The following is a 22,588-nucleotide window of genomic DNA, read 5'->3' on the forward strand; positions in this document are numbered from 1 at the left end:
CACGCAGGAAGATGGGGGACTTTCTAAGTAGGGTGAATGGTGTGTGGGCAAAGCACCCTGGGGCTTTTTGCAGGCCAATCAGTAGAATCTCAGTCACAGACATGTGAGCATTAGGCATGTGCGACATCTGCATTTTAGAGGACTAGTTCTGACAGGAGAGCGCATTGGAGTCTGACCAAACCTAAGTCATTTGAGAGAAGGACGAGATGGGGAGGAATAGCTCTAAGGTGTGTGGCTGGTTTCTTCAGCACAAATGTATATGAAATAGGTGGTATGTGTTAGAGACAGTTCTAGGTGAGGGGAAGACAAAGAAGGATAAAGAAGCAAACAAGGCATGGTTGCTGACCTCAAGAAGTTCACGGTTTGATGGGTGTAGTGGCACCAAAGCAAATCACTGTAACAGTGAATGAACTGTATGAAGAAGGACACTCCAAAATATTCTGGTGGCACAGAGATCCTGCCTGTACCACATCTGTCCATTCTCTGAGCTTAAAACTGAGCAGGTATGGGCGCCTGGGTGGCTCAGTGGGTTAAGCCTCTGCTTCGGCTCAGGTCGTGATCCCAGGGTCCTGGGATCGAGCCCCGCATCGGGCTCTGTGCTCGGTAGGGAGCCTGCTTCCCTCTCTCTCTCTTCCTACTTGTGATCTCTCTCTGTCAAGTAAATAAATAAAATCTTTAAAAAAAAAACAAAGAACAACAACTGAGCAGGTAGGATAAACCCTCTGGCTCATGGAATATTTCCAGTCCTCTTACCTACAACCTGTTACTCCCTGTGATCGTTGATTTCAGGGCTCTACAGCTTGAGGCTCTACAGTTCATCCTCTGGCTCTCTTCAGTTTTGTCTTCTCCTCTTGAGAGTCTTACATGTTCCCATGGCTTTAAACTCCATGCAGGTGTCTCCAAAATCGTGCATCTAACCTTGACTTCCATGACCTTCAGACCTACAGTTTGGTCTTCTTGCTGGCCATCTCCATCACAATCTCTCATATATCTGGCAGGATCAATTTGTCATAGCAAAGTGGCATGAAAAAGCAGATTGTTGTTTTTTCTCTATTAGTGAAGTAAAATATGCTGAATGTAGCAAAATTGTAAAGTAGAAAACGACAGTAACAACAACAGAAGAATACAGAGAACATCCGCAATCATCCTTCTTTTTTTAAAAATTTTTTTTATAAACATATAATGTATTATTTGCCCCAGGGGTACAGGTCTGTGAATCGTCAGGCTTACACACTTCACAGCACTCACCATAGCACATACCCTCCCCAATGCACAATCATCCCTCTTAATGATAAGCAGTAAAGGATGATATTTTATGTGTCTAAACTAGGCATCTTTCCCCATTCGCTGGATTTGCTATATACCTTTCCCATTAGTCACTTGGACTTGAAATGTCTGCCATATTTTTTTCTTTGACCCTCCAACTCAGATAGTGATTATGCTTCTCTTGCTATTGCTGTAGACCAAAGACAGTGCTATTATTACGTCCCTGTTTTTCTTCTGTAATAGCCATCTGACTAGTCTCTTCTTCCTTCAGTTGTTATGTGTCCCAGGGTCAAGTTCATCTTTCTGGAACATTGCTTTGGTGGCTCCCTATTGCCTATAGATTATGCATGTCATGAAATGAGGAATTAAAACACTAGAGATGAGGTGATAGGAAGGCTGATGGCAAAAAAGAGGACAGATTTCAAGTCACAGAACCACTGAGGGAAGAGTGGGTGAGGTCCAGCAGGGAGTCCTTGAGGCCTGACCAGGTCAAGAGGAAACACAGGATCCATGTCATTGTGGCTTGTCATGAATACAGCTATTGTCTTTGAGTGTTGAAGCAGTACTTAAATATTTGTTTTTGTTTTATTATACTGAATTTTATTTACAAAGTCATTTTAAAATTTGAGCATTTGAGAGGTGTAAGATTTTGCCTGGGAAAATTTATTCATTCTCTTGGTGAGCAGAGGGACTTAGGGATAAACAAAGTGGATCAATTTTTGCAATTATGGAATATGATAGCCTGGTGGGACATAAAGCAGAGAGATAATTATTTGATCACTGTTTTGATGAGTGTTCTGAAGGGGAAGTGTTAAAAGAAAGTCAAAACAGGACACCTACCCTAGCTGTGGTGTGAAGGTGAGGAGACACGGTGTGGTCAGTGGTAATCTGGCATTGCTACAGGTTACAACATGGGAGGAGGGCTTGGTGAGGGAGCACACAAACCATGAAAGGACATATATGCTAAGCTAAAGGTCAAAGGTAATCTCTTACATTGATCAGTTTGCCAAGGCAGTTTTTGCAATTTAAACACCACCCTGCTTGTGACAAATAGGTCTTATTATTTCTAATTTTGGAGGTGAGGAAACTGGACCAAGCCTGAGTAGAACATGGCACCTGGCCCACAGTGGCCACTCAGTGACAGTGGTTGGATACTAGATTCATCACTCACCTGAAGAGTTTTTGAGAGTAGTTGCTTTATAGAAAGGCTTAGAGCCCTTTCTCTCCATCTTCTTATGATTCACTCTGGGGAATCCTGCAAAGCTTTCAAGTCATTAAGAACCACCCTGCCCCTGCCCCTCTTTACTTTTCTTTCTTTCTCTTGATTCTGAGATGGAGAGTCCCAGAGGTATATGCTGGCCCTGCTTCTCCTGGGGGTAGAAGTCATGTTTATTCCATCAAGGCAAGATCCTTATCTTCTAGATTAGTATGTTAGTGTCTGACTTGGCAAGGTCAAGACTCTGTAGCCTGGGTTTTACTTTTTTTTTTTTTAACTGTTTGAAAATTTAATAAAGAAACAATATGATCATAAATTACTCTTTGAAAATAACTCAGGTTTTAACTTCCAGCATTCCCCACTCCTTTTAGTTTCTTACTCGCAGGTATTAATCAAATTCTATCTCTTCTGTCTTGAAAACTAACTCTGTGTTATCCCTTTGTGGTGGCCTTTGTCTTCATGACTCATTAGGACCACTATAGCAGCTTCCTAACATCCGTCCCTTCCCCAAGCTCCCCCCCCCCCCCATCGGTTTGTAGTCCGCAGAGGTGAGAGTTTTGAGCATGGCTTCATTCTCCAATGAGAAATTCTCCTGTTTGGCATTCTTTGGTGGATCACCATCTCTTTCAGAATTAGAGGCTAAACTTTTTTACCGTGAAGTTTGAAGTCACCCATTCCAGCCTCATCTCTCATACCTCGGACTCTTGACCATTCCAGATCTCTTTCGGTGGCTTCAGTTCACCTCTCACCCCCTCTGTGCTATGGCTCATATGACAGTCGCTTTCCTCTTTTTCACTTAGATAACTCCTATGGATTCTTGGTCACTCAGCCCACCTCACCTCCTTTAAGAAATGTCTGTTGAGCTCATGTGCCCATGGGAGGCGCTGTTTCTCTGTTCCTGTAATAGCCATTCTTGTCCCGGCTTAGAAACCTTCTACTGCTCTACTGGAATGCCTTTCCAATCTATAACTCTAGCTCCCAGCATTGTTCTTGGTAGTTAGCAGGGCCTCAAGTGCTTGTTCATTCAAGTTTTCTAGTCAACTATTTCATCATGGCTTTAATTCCCAGGTATATCATTGACCTAAAAATTTCTTCATTAAAACAAAACAAAAAAAAATCCCTTAATTTGTTATGCTTGAAAGATTTCATAATTTTATGAATATTAATGTATTAAAAATGTAGACACTATAAATCTGATAAATATGGTAGTCACTTTTCTGAAAGTAGCATTCTGTTTCATTTTTTCATCATAAAAACTGGGGAGTGACCTTAAAGACCATTCTTAAAAGCTGCACTTCATCATTTAACCATGTCTTTATAATTTGGAATGAAGTGTCATTCATTTGAAGGTCAAGTGGCAAAACTATTGTAATGAATTTTTGACACATTAGAAGAAGTAATAATTTTGAAGGGTAATTTTCACAGAGTTAAGATCTTGAGGGCTCATCAAACCCAACCTTTCCTTTTATAGAAGAGAAAGCAGTGCTCTGAGAGAGGGTTTGCCTTCATTTCTCAGGCTTTTAGAGCTAGTTAATAGTAGAACCGGAACCAGAATGCAGGCATCTCTGGGTTATTAATGATGAAATTTGAAGAATTAAAAGCTGATTTTTTAACACTAGATGTTTTGGTGTAGCCTTAAGCACTGAGACACAAAAATAATTGAATTTTATGGGCACCCAGCCCTCTGGAAATTTATGCAATGCAGAAGACAGGATGATGAGATTGGGAATACCCAGAGACTTCCAGGTCTGGGTCAGATAACATTCCTAATATTATTTCCTCTGCTCTCCATTATGAGACTGAAAATTTGGCCATTTGAACCTCTTGCTTCCTTGCTCACACCCTGTGTTCGTTGCCTTGCTCCTTCCCTTCTTGCTGGTTCACATACCCTTCCCTTTGTTTCCACATATCCAAATCTTATCTAATGTTTAAGATTCATCTAGAAGAAAAGAAAAAAAACAAGATTCATCTAGAAGGGCAACTCCTCTGAAGACTTCCCTAATTCTCTCATTCTTCTTCTCTTGAATCTCATGCAGCCCTTTTTTTTTTCCTCCATGTAGCACTTCTTCCTTTAGCCTTGTATTAAGAGTTATTTCCCACCTTTCCCATATCCTTGGTGTACTTTAGCAGACCTTGCCACGGTTTTGACATGATTTAATGAAATGACTGTGAAGTCAGCAAAGAGGTGGAGAAGAAGAAAGTACTACACTGTGGGGAGAACCAAGCAAGTGTGGGTTTTTTGGGAAGCAAAGGAGAAAGAATTTTAGGAGAGAATGGTCAATAGTTTCAGAGAAATCAGAGTTCTTTCTTTTTGCTCCGAGTCCCTACTTATTGTAGCCTCTTTTAGCCTGGTATGTTATTATTATTGTTATTTTTTAAAGATTTTATTTATTTATTTGACAGAGAGAGATCACAAGTAGGCGGAGAGGCAGGCAGAGAGAGAGAGAGAGAGGGAAGCAGGCTCCCCGCTGAGCAGAGAGTCCAATGCGGGACTCGATCCCAGAACCCTGAGATCATGACCTGAGCTGAAGGCAGAGGCTTTAACCCACTGAGCCACCCAGGTGCCTGTAGCCCGATATATTATTAACCTTTCTTCCTCATCAGCCTTGCACAAAACTGTTCTCTCAAGAAAAGTGATGAACAACTTAGCTTCTTATGTAGCCCCTCAGCCTAATGTGGACAAAGAGAATATCCATAGTGAGAGGGATCCACGCAATTTGCAGTCTAATTTCACGCAAAATTTAAAGGAAATTGACAAATTATTTGTTGGGAAGACTTTTTCCATACAATGTAATGTGTTATTAAGAGCCAACATTTAGGGCACCTGGGTGGCTCAGTGGGTTAAGCCTCTTCTTTCAGCTCAGGTCATGATCTCATGGTCCTGGGATGGAGCCCCGCATCGGGCTCTCTGCTTAGCTGGGAGCCTGCTTCCTCCCCTCCCTACCTGCCTCTCTGCCTACTTGTTTTTTTTTCTCTCTCTCTCTCTGTCAAATAAATAAATAAAATCTTAAAGAAAAAAAGAGCCAACATTTATGGAGTGTCGGGCATGGTACTGTATATGTGTTTTGTTTTTTTTAAATATTTATTTATTTATTTGACAGATAGAGAGAGAAACATAGCGAGAGAGGGAACACAAGCAGGAAAAGTGGTAAAGAGAAAAGCAGGCTTCCCGCTGAGTAGGGAGCCTGAAGCGGGGTTGGATCCTGGGATGGAGTCAAAGGCGGATACTTAACGACTGAGCCACCCAGGCGCCCAGTACTAAGTGTTTTTATGTATCCTTTCATTTATTGCTCACAGTGAGTGGATCTGGTAGGTCTTGTCACTAGCCCCATCACAGAGCCAAGAGAACTTTGCCTAGACAAGCTAGAAAACAACATAATCAAGGAAGAAAAAAAACACAAAAAACTTCTCAAAAGTCATACAGGTCGTGAGGGATGGTGCTGGGTAGGAACAGAGATGTTTTCTGTTTGCTGTTTTCTGATTACTCTGTTCTGCTCTTTCCTGAGTGTGATACAACAGTGCAGTCATTTTCCCATTCCAGAGATTAAGTGGCATTTAGAAGATACACATTATTTATTTTAAAAGAAGTTATGTTTTGAATCTTGATATTTTTAGGTAGAGCTAAGAATTAAATGAGCTGAATTCTTTGCACACATCACTGCTGAGACCATGGGGTTGGCTTTGCTTAATAACAACCATCTTTTTTTTTTTTTTAAATAAAGATTTTATGTATTTATTTGAGAGAAAGAGCGTGAGCCTGGGCAGGGGTGGTGGCCCGAGGAAAGGGAGCGAGAGAAACAGACTCCTTTCCCTACCCCTGCCCAGACTCCTACTCTCTCTCTCAAATAAATACATAAAATCTCTATTTAAAAAAGTAACAATTGGTTTTTCAAGTATCCAGAAACAATAACATCATAGAAAGGAAGGTGGAAGAATTGTAGTGACCTATTTTAAAAATAAATTTCAAAATATTCTAATTAAATCCTGTATTTACATTTAAATTTTAGGCTGTGTACGGGGTGGGGGGAGAGAAACAGAGACGGAGAGAGACAATACCCCAGTATCCCAGATTTTTTGGTCAGAATTTATTTTGACTGAGGTCTGACACTACTCAGCTTAGATGAGATAATTCACTTGAATGGAGATCATAACCTGAACCGAAGGCGGACTCTTAACTGACTGAGCCACCCAGGCTTCCCCCACTCCCGCCAAGTTCAATTTATTAAGTAGTTAGCACCAAATAATTGAATAAGTTAGTATGTTCTAACAACTTAGTAGCCATTTGAAAAAAATTGGAACACAAATTTAAAAGATTTTGAGTTTCGTTTTTAATAACTATAATTATTTACTGTTGGTATATGGGTGCCTTTGGGCCATGGAATAGAATTTTGAGTCAGAGTAGATATCATCCCCCTCGTTTCCTGTTTCACATTGATTTTCACATGACTCTTGCTTTTTATCACACAAACTATGAAAACCTGTTTCAAAAAGATAGGATCGCATTAGAAGGAATGTAGCATGGTCTAATGTAAAAATTGTGAACTATCTCAAGTTAGCAGTTCCTGAGGTGTTTGACTGAGCTTGAGTACCTCCGTGTTTACCTTGAAATTTTAAGATATCCTGTTTACCCACTTGCACCCCTGTGAGTTCACTGACACACCCCAGAGCACCTTGGTACACATTTTGGGAACTACGGCTCTAAAGGAATCTGGAAATTCTTTAAGAGTGAAGTCTTTATTTATTTATTTATTTATTTATTTGACGGACAGAGATCACAAGTAGGCAAAGAAGCAGGCAGAGAGAGGGGGAAGCAGGCAGAGAGAGGGGGAAGCAGGCTCCCTGCCGAGCAGAGAGCCCGCCCGATGCGGGGCTCGATCCTAGGACCCTGGGATCATGACCTGAGCCAAAGACAGAGGCTTTAACCCACTGAGCCATCCACGCACCCCAAGAGTAAAACCTTTAGAGTCTGGTTCTGAGTCCTAGACTTGTGAGTTATTTGTAAAAGTGTTAGAAATCCTGACTTTTTACTGTCTTGTGAGTTACTTATAAAAGAATCTTTAAAGGTTACTTAGAGATGATGTCTCAAATGCTAAGTAATTCAAACATACCTTTTTCTTAACACATTTGAGCTTATAGTTCAGTGGAGGTATTTTTAGGTTGTTTGTTAGGTATTTGTTTAAATTGTAGTTAAATTAACAAAATGGGATGCTGATTGCTTTATCTTGATTCATGCCAACCTCTCATCTGTGACTTGGTTTCATTCCCTCCCACTATCCAGTATTTGACATCACATTATTCTCTATTCAAGTGAATTATTTCATCTAAGCTGAGTAGTGTCAGACCTCAGTCAAAATAAATTCTGACAAAAAAATCTGGGATACTAGGGTATTAATTGTCTCTCTCTGTCTCTGTTTCTCTCCCCCCACCCCATACACTACCTAAAATTTAAATATAAATATAGAATTTAATTGGAATATTTTGAAATTTATTTTTAAAATAGGTGACTACAATTCACCCACCCTTATGGACACCTGAAAAACCAATTGTTATTTTTTATGTCATCTCACTCTTGCACACTTTAGCTTAATTCAGTACAGTGCCTCTAGCTTTACCATCTTGTTGAACAGAGGTAAGATTTCCTATAAGAGAAGACAACCAGTAGTGAGGTGAAATGGGGAAACTGAAGAAGTTGCAGAAAGAGCTTGGGTGGTTCTGAATCAGGGACAGGTTTTATTCAAAGTAAATCTTAAGAATGAGCAGGAGTTTAAGCAGGCATAGCAAATAAGTGGGTGGGATCAAGATCTTGCTTTATTCGGTTCACTCCTCTCCCTGGGGTGCCCCCTCCCCAGTAAGAAATCTCTGGGAGCCCAAGTGGTAAAGTAAATGAACTCTTTTCTCTGCCTGGCAAACTCTTGCTCCTATTTTGATGAGTTTCTCTCTGAAAAATCTTTTTCCAATTTAGGACCACCGAAGCTACTGGTCCTTGCTTCCCTAGGAAATGGGAACACAGCTTTCCCATAATCCTGGCTCACATTTTGTTTCTTTGTAAAACTCTACTGATAGTTAGGTGGATCTACTGGAACAGGCCCAGTGTGCTAAAGAGTATTTTGATGCAAAAATGAACAAACATGGGATCCTAAGTAACCATTTGTAAGAGCCTACAAGGGCCATAAGAAAAATGGATCAGTAGCAACAATTTTTTTAAAATAAAGTCATATCAATTTCATTAAATTCTAAATATTTTGTTGGAGTTATTTTTATAAAATGGATATAATTACACACATTTAAATGTAAGGCAGTGTTCTGTGGTATGTGACAATGAAAAAGAAATGGCTTGTGAGCAAATTATTTTGCCTTTAAAAGTGGGTATTTGGTACTACTTGGCTCAAGTTAATTAACTCCCAAACATTACTCATATGATGTGGACATTGTAACTCTAAATGCTCTGAGTTTTCAAGACATTCCAATATCTGTCTTATTAGAGATCTTCCAATTTTTTTAAAAGATTTTATTTGTTTATTTGACAGACAGAGATCACAAGTAGGCAGAGAGACAGGCAGATAGAGAGGAGGAAGCAGGCTCCCTGTTGAGCAGAGAGCCCGATGTGGGGCTTGATCCTAGGATCCTGAGATTATGACCTAAGCCGAAGGCAGAGGCTTTAACCCACTGAGCCACCCAGGTGCCCCAGAGATCTTCCAATTTTTTAAAAAAGATTTATTTATTTATTTGAGAGAGAGCAAGAGGGCACGTGTGAGTGGGGTGAGGGGCGGAGGGAGAGAATCTCAAGCAGACACCGCACTGAACTCAGATCCCGACACAGGGTCTATCCCACTGCCCATGAGATCATGACCTGGGTCATAACCAAGAGTTGGAGGCTTAACCGACTGAGCCACACAGGCACCCTTAGAGATCTTCCAATTTATAACTGTTGGCAAATTGTTCAAATTGCCTTAAATCTTGCATGGGTCACAGAATATATTAGCAGCCCAACCAACCTCCAGTTTGTGGCATCTTCTGTAAACAGTAGTGGATCCCTGAAAGTGTTTAATTAGGGAAATGATCGGGTGAATTCAGCAGAGGCATATGGAAATTAAAGTACCAGTTCAATCTCCACTGCTGACTACCCCGTGGAACTTCAGCCTTGTGTACACAGCTGCCTCCTCAATATCTCAGCCTAACAGCCATCTCAGACTTAACATATCAGAATCCTGATCTACTTCCACAAAACCTGCACCTCCAAAATCTCCATCTCAGCTAATAGCAACTCCGTACTTTTGATCATTGAAGCCAAAAGTTCTGGAGTCCTGCTCGAATCATTTCATATACAATGTCTCCACAAGCATCTTGACCTCCAGATGTATTTAGGAAGAAACCCATCTTTACCAGCATTCACCATCACCACATCCGTCCACGTCATTCTCTCTTGCCGGGATGATTGTCTCACCACTTCCAACCTTGACTTCTTTGGATCATTCCTTACTGTAGCAGCCATGGTGTCCATTTCATTCATGTTTCTCATCTGCTCCTTCAGGACTCCTTCTGCCCTCAGTGCTTTCCTCTCTCCTGCAGAATACAAGGCAGCCTTCCTACGATGGTCTGAAATGGGCTCCAGTCTGGACCCCGAGATCTGCCTGCCTCACCGCATGTTCCTCTTCCCCTGCTCCATCCTCTCCAGATAGACTCCTTGCTCTTCTCTAAACACTTAGGAGACACATTTGTGCTTCGGAGTCTTTCTCTCTTGGTGTTGTTCTTTCAAAAACGCACTTCTAAATATCCATACGACTTTCTCCTTTACCTCTTTCGGGTCTTTACTTAAGTGACCACTTCCCCGTGGACCTTCACTATCCATCCTGCGTAACATGGCCCTCACCCCCACATACCATTTTCTCCTTTCCTACTTTATTTTCCTCCCTACCACTTTACCAGCTAATGTAGTGTTACATATACCTTACCAGCTTTTTATTTTTTCCATTAGAACATGAGATTCATTAGAACAAGGACCTCTAATTCTTTTTGCTCATTGCTCGAAGAGTGCCTGAAAAATAACAAGCATTCAAAACTTAGTTGTTCAGTGAATGAATGAAGCGAGATGGGGCGATCCTCACTGGACTGTCGATGATGAAGGCAAGGGACATGGCAGAGGGTGGCTCTTACTGTCTTGTTAAGCCTGCATGTATCTGCCGGGAGCGGGGAGGGAATTAGGGCCTGTTCCTTCACTCAGTAAGGAGACCTTGTTGTGCACTCGGATGCGCACAATACGTGTCATTGGGACTGCTGAAAGGTGGTTCTGGCTAGGGGCACTTGTAATTTTGTGAGCGAAGATTGCTCATGGTTAATGCCAGTTTATCAGTCCAGGGGACTTGGAAAAAAGAGTGATGCTTTGATGTGCTTCTGTCGCTGGCTTGGTGGGGGCAAAGTAGGGAAGAGGGAAGAGGAAAGAGTCTCAAAAATATGGCCGCAGGGTTAGATGGGCTCCTAAAAAACTGGAGAAAACCTACTCACGAGCTTGTTAACCAGACTCTGATCCTACTCTGTGGGTTTCCCTGAGTCTTCAAAACTAGCTTAACCTACTGTAAGTTCAGTGTCCTTTTGGCCATCACAGTAATCAGATGGATTTGTTTTCCTCTAGATCCTTGTCCAAGATCCATACATACTTTTAGTTTCATCCTCCTGCTTTTCATACTATTATTCCCTGGAAACAAAGAGAGTATCTTGGTACTTTTAGCTTTATGGATTATGCGTGACCCAAAATTTACGTTATTTTGAATAGAGTAAATTGATTCTAAGGGATTATTTCTTAAGAAGATGAGAATGATACCAAAAACATAACATTCCAGTGTGAAACTTGTTGCAACAGATATGTGCATAACCCTGTTAGCATAATGTTAATTTTCTCCACTATTGATTACTTATTGGAAGTGATACTTATTGGAAGTATAATACAGAGTAAGTGCCTTAGTATGTAACACTAGTTCATGAACACATGGTGATGTATTTTAGAGAAAGAAATAACTTTAATTTCAGCTTATTTCTACAATAGTATCTTCAGTATTTACTATATCATACAAGTATAGAATAGGCCTCAGATTTGCAACGTCAAATTATAATCAGGATACCTGGGTGCCTCAGTTAGTTAAGCATATGACCCTTTTTTTTTTTTTAAAATTTAGGATTTTATTTATTTATTTGAGAGAGAGAGCACGCATGTGTGCCTGAGCAGAGGGGAGGGGCAGAGTGAGATGGAGAAGCAGAATCCCCGCTGAAGAGGGAGCCTGATATGGGACTCAATTCCAGGATCCTAGGATCATGACCTGAGCCAAGGCAAGTGCTCAACTGACTGAACCACCCAGGTGCTCCATCTGACTCTCGATTTTGGCTCAGGTCATGAACTCAGGGTCATGAAACCCTGTGTCCGGCTCTGCACTGAGTGGAGCCAGCTTAAGATTTTCTCTCTCCCAGGGGAACCCTCCTACACTGTTGGTGGGAATGTAAGCTGGTGCAACCACTCTGGAAAACAGTGTGGTGGTTCCTCAAAAAACTGAAAATAGAGCTACCCTATGACCCAGCGATTGCACTACTGGGTATATATCCTAAAGATACAAACATGGTGCTCCGAAGGGGCACATGCACCCGAATGTTTATAGCAACAATGTCCACAATAGCCAAACTATTGATGTCCATCAACAGATGAATGGATAAAGAAGATGTGGTATATATACACAATGGAATACTATGCAGCCATCAAAAGAAATGAAATCTTGCCATTTGCAATGATGTGGATGGAACTAGAGGGTATTATGCTTAGAGAAATAAGTCAATTGGAGAAAGACAACTATCATATGATCTCCCTGATATGAGGAAGTGGAGATGCAATGTGGGGGGGTTGGGGGGTAGGAAAAGAAAAAATGAAAGAAGGTGGGATTGGGAGGGAGACAAACCGTAAAAGACTCAATCTCAAAAAACAAACTGAGGGTTGCTGGGGAGGGGGGGACGGGAGAGGGTAGTGGGGATATGGACATTGGGGAGGGTATGTGCTATCATGAGTGCTGTGAAATGTGTAAACCTGGCTATTCACAGACCTGTGCCCCTGGGGATAAAAATACATTATATGTTTATTAAAAAAAATAAATAAATTATTAAAAAAAAAAAGATTTTCTCTCTCCCTTTCCCTCTGCCTGTCCCCCAACCCCCCTGCTCAAATAAAAAAAATTACATATATATATAATGACATTTCATTTCAGTGCACAATTGTAGGATGCATATGTTTTCACTGAACAGAGTGGGAGGAAAGATGAGGAAGGAATTCAGGCTTTGGGAACAGAGGTATAAAAAGGCAAGAAAATCCGAGGCAGTAATGGAGGGTGTGTTTAGAGAGAGTAAGTATTCCCTTGTGGCATGGCCATGAAGCTTGTTGAAGCAGTGACAGGAGGAGTTTGGAAAGGTGGTTGGAGCCAAAGTCTCCTTGTGCACTGTTAATAATGAAGGTGTCTGTTTCTTTTTTTATTCTTTTATTTTTTTTTAAATTTTATTTATCTATTTGACAGAGATCACAAGTAGGCAGAGAGGCAGGCAGAGAGAGAGGAGGAAGCAGGCTCCCTGCTGAGTAGAGAGCCCAATGCGGGGCTCAATCCCAGGACCCTGAGATCATGACCCGAGCTGAAGGCAGAGGCTTTGACCCACTGAGCCACCCAGGCGCCCCAAGGTGTCTGTTTCTAAGCATGTGTCACTGAAGGGCTAAGGCAGTGGAGCATACGGGTAATGTTTATCTTTTGAACATGGATTCTGATAGAAATAGAGTTTAAAGACTTCACCTAGGGAGGCCTTAGAAACAGCTTCCTGGGCCCCACACAAAACTAGCAGGGTAAGAATCTCTGAAGAGCAGGACTCAGGAATGAGTATTCTCTAAATACCTAAGAGGATTTTTTTTGGCTTTATTGAGATATAATTGGTATATAGCATTGTGTAGATTAAAGCTGTACAGTGTGATGGTTTAATATACTTATATATTTTCAAATGATTACATTAGGTTGAACACTTTCATCACTTCACATAATTACCATTTTTTTGGTATGTGGTGAGAATACTTAAGAGCTACTCTCTTAGCAGCTTGCAGTATATAATACAGTATTTTTAACTATAATCACCATACTGTACATTAGATCTCCAGAACTTATTTATCTTATAACTGGAAGCTTATACCCTTTAGCCAACATCTCCCTATATCTTCTACTCCCTGTCTTGGCAACCACCTGTCTACTCTCTGTTCTATGAGTTTGGCTTCTTTTTTTTTTTTAGAGAGAAAGAGACAGAGAGAGCACATGAGTGATGGGGGGTGGGCGAGGAGGGGTAGAGGGAGAGGGAGAGCGAGAATCCCAAGCAGGCTCCATGCCCATCGCGGAGCCAATCTTCTGACCTGAGCTGAAATCAAGAAAAAGGTGCTTAAACAACGGAGCCGCCCAGGTGCCCCTACCAGTCTGGCTTTTTTGGATTCCCCATATAAGTAAGATCATTACAGTATTTTATTTCTCTGACTTATTTCCCCTAGTATAATGCTCTCATTGCTTTTGCCCATGTTGTTGCAAAAGGCAGGATTTCCTTCCTTTCCATGCTGATAATATCCCGCTGCATGTGTATACCACATTTCTTTTTTTATTCCTTCACTGAGGGACACTTAAGAGGTTTCCATGTCTCAGTCCTTATGAACAATGCTGCAGTGAACCTGGGGGTGCAGATAGCTCTTGAAGATAGTGTTTTCATTTCCTTCCAGTGGATGCCCATCTGGTGATCTCTTACACTGCCAAAATGTCTGAAGACCTGTGTTTGTCTTTATTTTGAGGGAGAGCAGGAGCGATGAGAGCTGAGATGCTGAGAGCCTCCTTGGGGAGCTGTCAGGGCTCCAGGGGAGGGCTTAAATGGGAGCATTAGCAGTGCTGATGGTGGAGGGGGGGTGATGATCCGGACCTGCTTCTAAAACAGAAGCATTGGTAGAGTGTTGGAGACCCTTTAGGCAGAGGGGTGAGGAAAGAGTCAGAAGATGGCTTGAAGGTAGCTCTCAGGGGGGCAGTGTGACTAGTGATGCTGAACACTGGAGGGAACACTGGGACGTAGCAAGTGGAGAGCTGGAGGCCTACATCCGTGGAGGGTGATTGGAAGGGTTGCCGGAGGCAGTAATGAATTTAGTTTCAGGTATGCAAACCACTATTTTAGCAATGAGGAAAACAGGCTCAGAATGGTGGAGTCGCTAATCTGAACTCACAGAGCCAGTAGGTTAGTGGTGGAGTGGCAAAAAGAATGTGCCCAGATGAATAGAACATCCAGGTTGCTTCCTCCCATTGTTTCTATGTCTATGTAGAAGATTCCTGGCTTGGCTGTGCCCACTGAGAATATCTCTAGAGTATTAATTACCAAGAGAAAATACCATTAAATACACATTATGACTCTGTTACCTGTGTGTATTTTTAGCCAAGTCTGTGACACCAAATGGACCACTGAAGGCTGTTGGGATAGAAGCCAAGCATTGATTTACTAGGAATATTTTAACTCTAGAAGCAGGAAAGCAGGCAGGGACCTTAGAGGTCAGCTAGAACAAATTCATTTTACAGGTGAGAAAACTGAGTCTCAAAGAGAGAAATGCATTTGTCTAAGGCTGCACTGGTAACCAGTAATTAAGACTAAGACCCATTCAATTTATTGCCTTCTGCAGTAAGATTGTCCAAATGATCGCTGCAGCCACCGTGTTAACTCTTGTGATTCAGTTCGTTGCTTTGTCATTGAACTTGTCTGGGAGCTGGACACTGAATCATGAGTCACATTGACATGGCCATGGATGTGTGTGTAGAATTCCAGGGGAAATGGGAGGGAGCCTACATGGTGAATTGGGTCATTTTCAGAGCAGGCATCCAATAGGACATGTCTTAGTTTAGAAGTTCCTCAAGGGCAAAAAACTGTATTTGCAGCAGAAAACACAGAGCCTGGGCCATATTAGCTATTCAGTAAATGTACGTTGAACGAGTGCTCTAACCCCACTGGAAGTTTTTGAACTGTGTTTTTTTGTTGTTTGTTTGTTTTAAGTAAATTACCTGTGATAAATTCACCAGGTCTCTATGTTGCCCATACGTAGGCACTCATGAAAAGTCACATGATTCTCATTCTTTTCATAAGAAGCAGCAGAGAGAGAGCTATCAGCTGACAAAGGAAGGATAAAATGTGAGCACTGGAAATGCCTTTGTCTGAACATGACCTCTTGCCGGAACCCCGGAAATACAAACTTTTCAAGTCTGCGGGCTCAGTGACCTCAATTTACAAAGATCACTTTTTTCCCCCATGTTCCTGATCTGGCACATTTACCCTCACAAACTCACACACACACAGACACACACACACAAACACACAGATTGTCCTTTTTGAATTCCTATGAAGGTGTTAAGCCTATACATTGCTTTTTTGCATGGTCTTCAAAACGACCTTTTGCCATGTATTGGAACTATAAAAATCTTTCTTCTTGAGGACCTCCTTACTCTACTATGAGAACTCTGGACAAGTAGATTATTGAATAACCCATGACTTTGCCTTTCATCTGATTAGTTCCTGCAAGGGATCATAAGACAACTGCCCAAAGCCCAGAGGCTTTTGGAGTCCTGAATGATCAAAGAGGGCTTTTTTCCCCCTCTCTTCTTGAAATGTCATGGCCATCCTGAGCAGTATTAAAGGGGATCACTGTTTGTGTTAGGAACTAAAAAAGGAAAGGCAATAAAAGAAATCCAAAACTCATTTGGGAGAAATGAAAGTTCAACTGCGGGTTGTGTGTCATATGAAGAGTATTAAGCCACTTTCTTTCATTGGCTAGATTGTGGGGGACAAAGAAAGGTTTCTGTGGTAAAAAACCGTGTAAGAAATGTTTTAGGTTTGTCATGTGCTGGCCCTTACAGAATGCTCTTCTTTCCACTGATACATGTGTGAACACAAACACTTGTCCACTAGGACCACTAAGACGGAACCTTGACCTGCATTCGTTTTCACTCAGTGCTCGTGGATCATGTCCTCAAAATCTGCAGTGCTCTGCAATGTGCATGCTCATGTGATTATAACAATCTGCAAAGGGTTTTTTGTTTGTTTGTTTTGTTTTGTTTTAAGATTTACTTATTTATTTGACAGAGAGAGAGAGAGAGAGAGCGCGAGCGCACAAGCAGGGGGGAGCTGCAGAGGGAGAGGGAGAAGCAGGCTTCCTGCTGAGCAAGGAGCCTGATGTAGGGCTGGATCCCAGGACTCTGGGATCATGAACTGGGCTGAAGGCAGACGCTTAACCAACTGAGCCACTCAAGTGCCTGCAAAAGAGTTTGTTAACATGAATTCAAACTCACCACCACAATATCTTGTGTTCAAAGTTAAGTGTGAAGTGTTCTTCGAGATGTTGACCTGGATCTTCTGAGATACCTGTTAGTTTTGGCATTTTATTCTTTTTGCTACGTGTTGGCTTATTAAATACACACCTTGCTTTGTTTTAATTTACATAACTTTATTAGACTCTTACCATAAATAAGTGACCAAATCAGAATAAAAGGCCTTTGTCTGGTCCTACACTTCTGGAGTTTAGGGTTCAAAAAATATAAACCCAGCCTTCATTAAGCACCTGTCTTCTGCTACTAGTAGTGGCTAGAGTTACAAGCAATAGGATTCATTTCATTTTGTTAAATGATGGAAAGTCCAGTAATTTTTTTGCTGTAAACCCTGCTCTGGATCTGATTTCACTACCTACATCCCATTGTCTTTTATAATTTTTAACATGCTGAAGAAAGGCGTGGAAACCTCAAGGACCAGTTAGTTCTAAGGTCCCATAATGAATGCTTTCTATATGTTCATTTATTTCATCCACTTGACAGCCCTGTGAGGTACACATTATTGCTGCCATTTTGCGGATGAGGGAGACTAACCTTAGAGTGTTTAACAAAATGGCCAACACTCACTTAAAAATTAAGAATCAGAACAAAAGTGATTCTAGTTGATTGGACTGAATACGACCAATGCCTGCATGCCTGCCTTTCTCTCTTTCTCTTTCTCTTTCTCTGTCAGAGGGCTTTTCTCTCCCAATAGATTATAGAGTACTTAAGGCCATCTGGTTTACTGTTGTATTTCAAGCATGTAGTCTGGAGACTGGCACCGATAGAAATATCTGTTATCTGTTCAGTGGAGTTGAGTGGGTCACTCTTGCACAAAAGCCTGGAGGAGAGATAGTCTAAGACTAATGGTTTGGTAGTTGAGAGGATTCAGTGTTGGCAAGTGACTATGGGCTCTCAATCAGAAAGTTCAGATTTGAATTCCAACTTCCGAAGCTCACTATCTGTATAATTTGCACAAGTTACTTAGGCTCTTGAGGTCTCAACGTTCTTACTGTAAAATGGTGATAGTAATCGGACCTTCATGATTATCTATGTAAGCTGCATTTCTGACGGTTAGTAAACAGAACTAAATGCTAGCTCCTACTACCCTTAATTGTATTGACTGTGGGTGCCTTTTAAGATATTACATAGTTTAGTTATGTTTATTATGCTTATCATTTATATTCTGTCACCCCACTAAATTATAAGCTCCACGATGACAGGGATTTTCATGTTTTAATTGTTATATCCCAAGTGCTTAGAGCAGTTTTGTCCAGTAGAACATACAGGAGTAATGGAAATATGATATATTGGTGTCATCTGATCCTGTTGCCACTGGCCATACGTGGTTACTACACACTTAAAAAAAAAATTTTTTTTTATTTACTACACACTTGAAATGTAGGTAGCTAGTGTAACTGAAGAAATGAATTTTAAAGTCAATTTAATTTTAATTAATTTAAACCTAAGTAGCTGTGTGTGGCCAGTGGCATGCTCTGCTAGCACAGTTCTAGAACATTATATGGTATACAGAAGTTTTAGTAAATAAAATACTTGTTAAATAATTGAATCCCTTCTGGACTCAAAGATCAAAAACAAAGGTATGCGACTGTGTATTGAGCTGACTCTGTACAGTGAGGCACTGAAGCGCTTTCCTGAGCGGTCTGCTCATCCTGGAGGCCTCCTGAGGCTCCAAGATGTGCTTCTGTTTACAATTGTAATAAGGCTTTGATTTCTGTTTCTTTTTGGTGATAGGTCAAGAAAGATTTGGGAACATGACAAGGGTCTATTACCGAGAAGCGATGGGTGCATTTATTGTCTTCGATGTCACCAGGCCAGCTACATTTGAAGCAGTGACAAAGTGGAAGAATGATTTGGACTCAAAGTTGAGTCTCCCTAATGGCAAACCAGTTTCAGTGGTTTTGTTGGCCAACAAGTGTGACCAGGGGAAGGACATGCTCATGAACAATGGCCTCAAGATGGACCAGTTCTGCAAGGAGCACGGTTTCGTAGGATGGTTTGAAACATCAGCAAAGGTAATGTGACCTAAAAGGAGAAAGGTATTAGGCAAGATGCACAAAGAAAATAATCGTGTAATCATTGTCATCATCATCATGATATTAATATGTGTTTGTCTAGTGATTTGTGGTTCCCAAATGGCTTGAAGCTCTTTCTCATCTCAAGGGGATGAGTGGGCAGGGCAGAAATTACTATCCACAATTTAAGATGTATTTGCCTAAGAGAGTAAAAAGCAACTTGTACATGGTCTCAGTGATAATGGTTAATAACTGTGTTTGTTTATCAAGCACTTACTATATGTTAGGCATGTTTTATATGCATTTTCTCCTTTAGTCCTCACACAATCCTATTAGGTAAGTACGATTTTAGAGTCAATGAAAGAAATGGGTCTCGCATTCAATGTCACTGCCTTATCCATGTATTAATTAATTTACTCCATCAATATTTAATGTGTTCTTCTGCATGTGGGAATTGTGCTTTGCCCTAAAAATGAAAAGGTGGCAAGAATGTGGAACTATCACACTGGAAATACAGGAACAGTAGAATTAGAGAGTAGGCAGCAAGTGTAGCTGTGAAAAACACTATGTTGTTTGGCACTTTTCACTTTTCTGGTGGGCCGAGGAGTAGCAGGGCATGGGGCAGAATCAAGGTGGGAAGATGAAGAACCCAGTGTGGCATGATAAGGAGATTATTCTTCCCATTCTGCCCCATACTGCTATCTGATTTGTCAGAGGCATGGTTTTTGCTCTGCTCCCTTTTGTTTTTGCCTATGTTTTTATCTCAGAGAGAGAGAAGAAAGCTTATCTGGTAAAATTTGAAAGTTAAAAAAAGCATAAATTAAAAAAAAAGTTCCACTATATTTTTCTATTTCCTGTGTGCATATATTTTATGTTAATATATTTTTAATATATACATATATGAAATAAAATATAAATATAAAATATATGAAATAATTTATATGTTTTATATTTATAAATGAATTGTATATTGAAATCTATATTGTATCTTATGTAATATGTATGTATTTGCATATAAATGTATAAATTTAACATTAGGAATGCATTCTGCATAGTTTTAGATCATAATTTTCCCATTTTTATTTATTTGTGGAAAACATATTAAAGACAGAGCACAAATACTGTGCTAGTTGCTTGGGATTCAGCTGTGAAAAAGATAGGCATTGTCTCTGTACTTATGGAAATCACATGAAGGCCTTATTGTAAACATTTAAGCAATCATTAGAGAATGGTTTGAAAATATAATGTGAGTGGACGTCATTCAAATAGACTGAGGAGGAGTCTCTGACCCGTTCTATGCTGGAGAGCAGGATGGTCAGATTTTCCCTAGGGACTAGGAAAAGATAGGAGGCAGAGTAACAAGGTAGTCATTACATTCCTATGGGAAAATGGTGAGGCTTTGAATGAGGGTAAATGGTGTAGGGACTGGAAAGAAAAACCTGATTTGAGACTCTCATTGAAGTTTATTTTTTTTAAGGTAATTATTTATTTATTTGAGAGAGAGAATAAGCACAAGCATGGGGAGGGGCAGAGGGAGAAGGAGAAGCAGGCTCTCTGCCGCGTGGAGAGCCCAACATGGGGCTCCATCCCAGGACCCTGGGATTAGGACCTGAGCCAAAGGCAGACACTCAACTGACTGAGCCACCCAGCATCCCTCGCTGAAGTTTAAACACCAGTGCAGATTAAGCAACTGAGTGGTTTGTGGGATGATAAGAGACAGAGAAGAGGGTGGTGGTGCCACTTTCTTGGTCATAGTTGGGAGGCTTTTTTGTTCCAGCTGCAGACCTGGACAGTCTCAGTGTCTGCCTCCTGTCTCAATGGTATCTGTGAGCTGGCCTGTGTATGGAAGTTGCTACTTCCAGAAGTTCCTGGGGTTTTTGCCTTCCTTCTTAGAGCCACGGTGCACTTTTAGTATGCTTTTCTCCTCTCTTCCAAAACCCTTCTTTCCCCCTATTTCTTAGGATTTTTCCTTTGATTCACAACAGGGTATCCATCACTTACTGTTGTCTTTCTACTTTTCTTGTCAGTGAACCCTTTTGGTTTGTTTGTTTGAGGGATGATTCCTATAAAGAGAAAAATGTAGAGCAAAACTCAAAGGTCTGATGAGGTTTAGAAATTTGAGAAATAGGACTTTTTTTTTTTGAATGCAGGGCTTGAACTCATGGCCCTGAGATCAAGACCTGAACAGAGATCAAAAGTTGGACGCTCAACCAACTGAGCCACCCGGGTGCCCCAGAAATATGACATTTTTTATAGTTTGATTTTGGATGTTAGCCTGGCTTTTTTCATTTTACATGGCAAAAAATGCATGTGAATTTGCCCATTCTTATTTCTTAGCTCCATGCTGAATTTCCTTATATGGCTTCAGCATATTCCTTCAAATTCCTTTCTTTCAAAAGAATTGCTCTCCTTCGAGAATTCCTTCCCTCAATAGGTTACTTTCCATCTGAAGGGCAAACTGGAATGAATGATTCATATCTTTATGATGAGGGAGTCTTCCATCACTCACTCATTCATTCATTCATTCATTCAACAAATGTTGCTGAACAGCTGTTATGTACCAAGCTCTGGGAATATAGAAATGTATAAAACGGAATCCTGACCTTGTGGATAATGATAACGAACAATAAAGTATAAGTAAATATACACGGTGTTAGGGGGAAAATGTTAGGAAAAGAAAAAAAAAAAGGAGAAGAAAAGAGAGAAAAAGACTTATGAATTTGCAGGGAGAGCTAGAATTGCTTGTGGACCGAAGAAACTCTTGGATGTTTCCTTTCACCTCACTCTGACGGTTCTTGCTTGACCATGGCAGTCAAACTCTGCTTAAGAGCATGAGGTTCATTAACTTAAGGCCTGACTGACCCACGGTACTTAGATATGGGATTTTTAATCCTCCAAATCCCTGCCAGTGTAAACTTTAAAGAGAAGCTTTGTACAGAGAGAGGGTGGAGGGATTTCACAAGCCTGAAGTACGCTGAAATGCCAAAGAGGGCACAAGGCCTCATTGTACTGCGTTCAACATCTTCTTCCCTCCAAACGTACTGCTATAGAGATTGTCCTGAATGTCTTCATAACGAACGTGTCTCCCCAGTGCCAGGTTAGTAAGCAAAGTCCACATCTTGAATCTCTGGAACAGTACTGCAGCGTGGATGCTGGAGTGTCAAACTGCTCCAAAAGTCTTTTTTAAAAGATCTTTGGGAGCTCCTGGGTGGCTCAGTCATTTAAGCATCTGCCTTTGACTCTGGTCATGATCTCAGGGTCCTGGGATCGAGCCCCACATTGGGCTCCCTGGCGGGGGAGCCCATTGGCAGGGAGCCTGCTTCTCCCTCTCCCCTGCTTGTGCTCTCTCTCTCACTCTCTATCTCTCTTTCAAATAAATAAAATCTTCAAATCAGACTGTCTACCTGAAGACAAGATGGCAGCATTTGGAGACTGTGGTCCACCTCTTCTTTGATTACAATGTTTGGGATTGGGGAACATTTCCCATAGAGACCTTTCTCTTAGAAAGTGAATCTACTAATAATTAAAGTCCTTTTGTGTGATGTAGTAATCATTCTGTCTGGTGATAAACATCTGATTTCCTTTTCTTTCACATCTCTACAACTTAAATGCACCAAAGGCCATGACCTTTGGCTTTGTCTCCATGGCCATGTCTTGCAACAGCACTGTGGTTTGGCCATTTCTGAAGCTGAATT

At 41.0% G+C, this 22,588-nt stretch overlaps 1 protein-coding gene across 1 annotated transcript in view; it reads left to right on the plus strand.

Moving 5' to 3' along the window:
- Positions 1-22,588, plus strand: part of RAB38 (RAB38, member RAS oncogene family) — a 63,734-nt gene that overhangs the window by 6,667 nt on the left and 34,479 nt on the right. The window contains exon 2 of the mRNA XM_032852850.1: positions 18,613-18,893. Within this exon, the coding sequence (XP_032708741.1) occupies positions 18,613-18,893 (281 nt within the window). The remainder of the gene's footprint in view (positions 1-18,612; positions 18,894-22,588) is intronic.

This window comes from Lontra canadensis, unplaced genomic scaffold (assembly GCF_010015895.1).
Source record: "Lontra canadensis isolate GAN:19392208 unplaced genomic scaffold, GSC_riverotter_1.0 scaffold7, whole genome shotgun sequence".
Classification (NCBI taxonomy): Eukaryota; Metazoa; Chordata; class Mammalia; order Carnivora; family Mustelidae; genus Lontra; species Lontra canadensis.